Source organism: Lactuca sativa, chromosome 1 (genome assembly GCF_002870075.4).
Source record: "Lactuca sativa cultivar Salinas chromosome 1, Lsat_Salinas_v11, whole genome shotgun sequence".
Taxonomy (NCBI): Eukaryota; Viridiplantae; Streptophyta; class Magnoliopsida; order Asterales; family Asteraceae; genus Lactuca; species Lactuca sativa.
Window position 1 is genome coordinate 11,538,232 of NC_056623.2, and position 6,960 is coordinate 11,545,191.

The following is a 6,960-nucleotide window of genomic DNA, read 5'->3' on the forward strand; positions in this document are numbered from 1 at the left end:
AAATATTGGATACACCCACGCTTAGAGATTACTTCATGGATTCAATCACGAGTAATTCTAAGACGATAATATTTACTATGCTTCAAAAAGAGATACATAAGCTGTAATTTGCAAGTCAATTGTGCATTGGTATTGCATAAACACATCAGTAACCTGATGTTATAAAACGTAGTGTCATGTGCGATTTGATGAGTAAAGGTTACAATTATATAGCCAAAGTTTATTCGTTCCTTTTGCCTTAACATGAAAAACAATATCTTTGGGCCCCTCTGTGATTTAAGTTGATCTATAAGAACTAAGCCTGGTCCAGACTAAATTGATGTGATCGATTTTGTAGTCTGAATTTGATCATAAAAATAGGAGATCAAGAAACAAACAAATTAACAGGAGGTTGATTATTTAATCCATGACTAAATTCATACAATATCTTATAACGAAGGAATAGTTGATCACTTATTTTAGAACCAACGTTTGATTTGAATGAAAGTTCGACAGTGGCTTGGAAATCACACTTTGCTGTTTGGTTCGAGGTTATACTTGTAATTGTAGTTATAGACTTATCCAATTGAGAGACTGGTGGATTAAGGTATTTAAGCTCATAACTAAATTGGTATACTCTTATAATTAAAAGTAAAGCCTTTTTTTGGGTTGCCCTCATAACCATCAATAGAGAGAAATGATATTAGGAGAGAAAGGAAATAATTTATTAGTATATTATACGATTAATATGTTAATTAGAAATAAATAATTGATTTGTTAATTTATATGATTAATATGGAATCAATAAGAATTAATTAATTATTAATCAGAATTAATCTAGAATTAATTTTGGATAATTGGAATTAATTAAAGGTGCAAGGGGTGAATTGTAATTGTTTAATAGTTGAACAAAAGAATAAATTCTAGAACCATCCATGATATGGACGGTTTTGGAGGGATTCCTAGGGTTTCTGGAAGCATCCTGGTTGTAGATAAGGAAAAGATTTGAACTGAGATTAAATCTATTATTTAATTAATTCAAATCTAGATAAGAAAAAGATTTTAACTGAGATTAAATCTATTATTTAATTAATTCAAATCCGGATTGACATGGAAGTTACCTAAACTATAAATAAGGCTCTTTGGCTTGCAAATTCCGTACACAACCTTTCTAAGAGGCTTATGAACGAAATTTCCTTCTACATTCTATCTCTCATATTTATTCTAGGGTTTGAGCTATTAGAGGCATCATACTTTTGGTGCTAGCTTTCCAGGATCAAGAAGGATTCAAAGATATTGTTCACTAGTAAAATAACAAGGTATGTAATCTAACCCTAATTAGTTAATTCGATTATAACGATGGTTCCATAAGTTTCATAATATGTTGCTATTAATTGTAAAGACATAGATCATTAGGTTGTATGTACCCTTAAGTGTTAAGAGAATTTTTGCAAGTACATAAATTTTGTAACCTTAAAATTCCTTCAAGAAGTTCATAAAATGTTGCCATTTTTTTTGGAAAACTGATGTTTTTTTTTTCATTGGTGAAAAAATAGAGATTTTTTTTTCAGTTCCTTTCTATGCATATGAAGTAATTGGACTTGATATTACTACTTAAGTACTTATATATAAAAATTAAATTACTTAGCCAAGAGCAGTCAAGGCCCAATCTTTGACTATTAATTATATTTAACTAGAAATTGTCTTCTCCCCGTTTCACATCAGATGCATCGATAATTTTCAATTGTTTTTATTAAACTCATAAGTTCCAATGTTCGCTTGTTTGTAGGGACGTAATATTTAAATTTTCTATTAGGCAATGACCATTTTTCTAAATTTTTTTTTAACACATTTACCGTTTTTATAAATTATCAAAGACAATTTTGTAATTTATATTTTAGAAAGAGACCAAACATATCAACATACGAAAGTCTGGTGGCGAAAATTTCAAACCGTAAAAATATATTATTTAAACAGATGAACAATTTCTGTAAAAAAACTACATAGAAACGTTTTCTATAAATTACAGATTTATTTCTACATATGGACCAAATCATTTCGATATACTAAAATATTACGACCAAAGTCTAAAATATCATAGTAAACAATTCATAATTAATTGGGTGTTTATATATAATAATAATAACATGACTAAATTAATAGCCAATTACTCAACACCATAATTTTAGCCCATTTTTTCTTACTTTTTCCTTCTAAAAAAGTTGTAAAAACAAAAGCTTATAAGGTTTTTAAAGTTTCCTACTTTCTTCCATTTGAAACTTTGTCTTAGTTTCAACAAGTTTAACATAGTTTAGAATACAAGTTTTGAAAGTACAAGTTTAGCATGAAAATATTTAGGTTAAGTTTGGATTTTGAATAGATTGATGTTTAATATGGATTTTGAATATTTATCTTTAATTTGGATTTTTATGATTTTCTATTTTTCTAATTATCCAGTAACTTGGTTTAGATATTTTATAAAACAGTAACATGGTATTTAGCAAAAAAAAAATCCAGATAAATAAATAATCACTTATTCAGCATAGACATTCAATGATTCAAATGACTAAGCAAACTTCATATTATCATTTACAGACAAATTAGTTCATTGCATATATGTCATCGTCATTGGTTTCATTTGGAAGGCTACTATGGGTCGCATTCCAACTTCTTTGGAGCTCGCTCGAAGAGCAGTGCCAATCCAGACTGTCATCTTTGCTTGGATGGTTAGGACTCTTCAGATCACATCCTGGTTGATTGTTCTTTTGTTAGAGAGGTTCTTTTGTGGATTTTCAAGTGTTGCTGACATTCCTCTTCAAAGTTTCAATACAGTCAAAGATGTTGTCAATTTTGCTGTCAACTCCGGTAGATGCCCAAAAAAGAGGAAAATTATGATCACTATTATCTATGGTTTTTTCTGGCACATTTGGAAGTCGAGAAACGATAAAATTTTCAATAAAGTTCATATTTCTCCTTCGAAACGGCGGACATCATTACCTCTTCGGTTCACAATTGGGTAAAGTTTAGGGGCAATTTTGATGATTGTAATTGGAATGTTTGGGTGTGTTTGCCCTTTCAACATTTTGTAATTTTTATTTCTTTTAGCCTCTCTTTTTCTCTTTGACAATGGTTTGCTTTTATAAAATTTTCGCTGTTTCAAAAAAAAAAAAAAATCAGGTGTTTGATTAGAAATTATTAATTACGGAAGAAAATAAATCAAATTTATCAAATATCACCATGACTAAAAGATGAGAAATGGGAAAACGAATAGAGGATGGACACTTGAACATGGAGATGAGGACCACCTTTTCTCTAATTTCTACGAAATTAAAACCGCTGACAATTTTTGGCGTTTAACAGTATTTTAATTTAATTATAAATCTATTGTAAAACTTATAGTCAAACTATATACTATTGCACCGTATATATTCTTGTATAAAAATTTCTAGTATTTCTTTTCTTTCATTCGTAGTTTCGATTCCATAAAACAATTATAAATACATGAATAAATCATTTTTGGTTGTAGTTAACCTTATCACATCATTACTACTCTTGTGCTTAATATGTTCATAACATGAAGTCCATGGAAGTAGATGATACAACACTCTGCACATAATTAACATACTATTCCAACAGACCAACTCCCTTAATAAAACTTCAACCACCTCTCTCATGGTTGATCCTAGTGTGCAAAGTACAAACCATCCATGTTTAGATCTCAACTTTTTGATCTTCTCTTCCTCGAGGGGAAAAAAGACCAACATCCATTATTGCAACCATTATTTTTCCTACAACATAGTCGAAAACAAATATTCATATTAGCATATACAAAAAATTCCACTAAGACATCCAAAATATTAGTAATGTTCAATCAACACTACTGGTTCAAATTGTAGTTTACCATTTTTACAAAATATATATTTTTTTATAATATATGTTTGTATGTGTGTGTTTGTTTTATTGTTTGAGTTATGGTCGATTGTGTGGAACACATGTGTGATGCGGCCATATATATAAATGGTACAAAATAATTAGTTTACTGCCAGCCGTGTTCAACATATCGTTCTGATCACTTTCACATTATATATTATATCAATATGATAATATATATTTTTTAATAATTATGAAAATTGTATCTTCTAGAAGATGAACGACAGAGAAAACGTAATGGCTCAAAATTCGAAATAAGTGATGCGATATTTAGGTGAAAATCTTTTTGGTCGGTTTAAATTCTAAGATTTTTTACTAATTTAAGATTTTGACACGGTTTATGACATTAATATTAGAAAATCAAGAGAAGATATGATCTCATCACACCTTACGAATTTGTAGCGTACAAGTTATTGATGCATGATTATAGAAATAAGGATACCTGGCGCTGTTACTATGGAGGCTATCGGCGGCGCTGCTACCGCTGCTGCCACTGCTTCCACTTCTACCGGTGCTTTCGCTGCTGCTACTCGTGATTCCTAAGCTTTCGTTATCGCTGGAACCGGTAAATTTCTTCCACCACCGATCCCTACTGTCACCACCGCCGCCGGCGGATTTGTCCAGTAATTCCGGCTTGGGAGAAAATTTTACACCGGCACCATGATTGCTACTGTTCCCAAAAGACGTGCTAGTTCTAATACTACTCCTCTTCTTCGATCCAATTGTAAATGGAAAAAACATATTGATCATAAGGCCTTTATTGTGATTAATACTCCCGTTTTTCACGATTACACGCCCTGATTTATTGCTCTCTTGCCTTTTCACGCTTCCTTTTTTGCTCTTCGTCCGCCGTTGACTGCCCGTTTGACCAGAGCTCAATATTGATCTCTCTTCTCCTTCCTCCATACTTTGTGTTTCATCAACACTAACATCGTTAACTAATTCTCTTCTTTGTTCAACTATATCTTTCAACGATAATTCATACGAAGTTTCCGGCATGTTCTCCACCATCTCCATGATCTCTCTCTGTCCTCTAGCAATCGCTTGCGCTCTCGAAGACGGTGACAGAGGCCGTTGATTGTTGAATCGTACCGGACTATCCGGCGGACTTAGGCTCCGCCACAACGGAGGCGAGCAGACGCCTGAGTCTTCGTCCATCGTTTCCAACCTAAACTGAATACCTCCTGGTGCTGCTCCTGATCCTGAAGCACCGCCGCCGTTGAACCTATTTCTGTGATTGTAATTGCCATGGTGATTTGGAAAAGTGGAATTGTTCCAACCAACGAACTTGTGATTTGGTTTTTGGTTTGGGTTGTTGGAGAAATGAGGGTTGAGATCAAACATGGTTTGTGATTTTGTGGGGAGAGGAGAAATTGGTTGATCGGTGTGGGTGAAGTGGTGGTGGTTGCGGTGGCATTGTCAATGAATGGCTTCTAATGGTCCGTTTGTGACTTTATAAAACAAGAAACAAATGGTATGGCTTTAATTTGGTGTCAATTTTATAATTAATTAAAAGTCAAGGGCTTCTAGATGGGGTGGGCCGTGCGCTTCAGGGCTAATTTCTTTCTCCCCAATTCTCTCGTTCATGTCTCTTGTCTCGAATTGGGGCTTCACCGCTTCACTACACAAATATTTAGGTTAGGAGGTGTTTGGGATTATATTTTAAAATTAATAATGTTTTTTTTAATAAAATTACTTATTAGCTTGGCAATATAAAATTTAAAAGAAAATATTTAGATCAGTTAATGAGGTGGTAAAACATAATAAGTTGTAAGGAGTTGTAAAATGACCAACATGAGGATGGAAAGAAGGAAATGAAAGAAAAACGAGTATTAGGTTTATTAAGGGCATGATTGTTTTTTATCTCAATAGTCATAAGGAGTTTCAAGAAGTTAGTAAGAATTGACTTCTTGAAAACTACCTATTAGGTTAAATGAGAGAGAGAGAGAGAGAGAGAGAGAGAGAGAGAGAGAGAGAGAGAGAGAGAGAGAGAGAGAGAGAGAGAGAGAGAGAGAGAGAGAGAGAGAGAGAGAGAGAGAGATGTCCATGCCATGGATAACATATTTTGAAACACAACGAAGACAGTGTACCTAACGGCATGATAAGGTCACGTCGCTTGTCAATTTTTTCATTCCATTATATTCTGTGTAATCTTAAAGGTGAGGAAAATTCACTTTCACTACACAAATACTCAAGTTAGCTGAATTGAGTTTTTAAGAAGTTAATTAAGTCTACAAGTTGTTTTTGAAACATGCCCTCAAACATTTCTGAATTTTATTTCTAATGGACAAATATATTACCTATTTTGTAGATGGACCCCTAGGTACTAAAAGTTAACATTGCGTTTTTTAAACATAACAAATCTGAAATTGCTTGAGTTTCGTAGTAAACCAAACAAATTTTTAACCGTTTTTTAAGTTGAACATAAAAAAAACTAAAAAAACTCATTTTTGCTCATAATGGCTATAATACCCCTTCAAAGCTTTGTAAAAATACGCATTGGTTATATTGATTTTACCACATCATTCAAAATGCTCTTTGGTCTCATAATCATGAATATTTTCGAATTTTCATAATCTCCTTGTTAATCATCGTTATCTCCTTTTATGGATTAAACAAACCATTAATTGGGTGTTTAGTTTAATTGGGTGTTTATATAAAACCATTTCAAAGCTCCTTGCGGAAAGACTTAAGAAGGTGATTCATTTGGTGGTTAGCCCTGTGCAGACGGCTTTTATCAAGAGCAGATACATCCTGGATGGCCCTCTAATCCTAAATGAAGTTATCACTTGGTTAAAAAAGAATAAGAAGTTAGCTTTTGCATTTAAAGTCGACTTCGAGAAAGCTTTCGACTGCCTCAGTTGGGAATATCTTGATTCGATTATGCAGCAGATGGAATTTGGGGGTAAATGGCGGTCATGGATCCACAGTTGCCTATTTTCTGCTAGAATTTCGGTCCTAATAAATGGGTCGGCTACCTCGGAATTTGGTATGGAGCGTGGTATTAGGCAAGGTGACCCTCTCTCACCGTTCCTTTTTATCATCGCTGCT

At 33.1% G+C, this 6,960-nt stretch overlaps 1 protein-coding gene across 1 annotated transcript; it reads right to left on the bottom strand.

Annotated features, from left to right (window-relative positions):
- Nucleotides 1-3,405: 3,405 nt before the first annotated feature.
- On the bottom strand, nt 3,406-5,375 carry LOC111904144 (uncharacterized). Its single transcript, XM_052768546.1, has 2 exons — nt 4,352-5,375; nt 3,406-3,767 (listed from the first exon to the last, which is right to left on the bottom strand). The coding sequence occupies exons 1-2, from the start codon at nt 5,251-5,253 to the stop codon at nt 3,698-3,700; spliced, it is 972 nt and encodes a 323-aa protein (XP_052624506.1). The 5' UTR covers nt 5,254-5,375; the 3' UTR covers nt 3,406-3,697.
- Nucleotides 5,376-6,960: the final 1,585 nt, after the last annotated feature.

Excerpts from the sequence above, each read along its gene's own strand:
- LOC111904144 (XM_052768546.1), bottom strand. The coding sequence starts at position 5,253 with ATGTTTGATCTCAACCCTCATTTCTCCAACAACCCAAACCAAAAACCA. Across the intron at positions 3,768-4,351 it reads CTCCATAGTAACAGCGCCAG|GAAAAATAATGGTTGCAATA; the intron begins GTATCCTTATTT and ends ACTATGTTGTAG.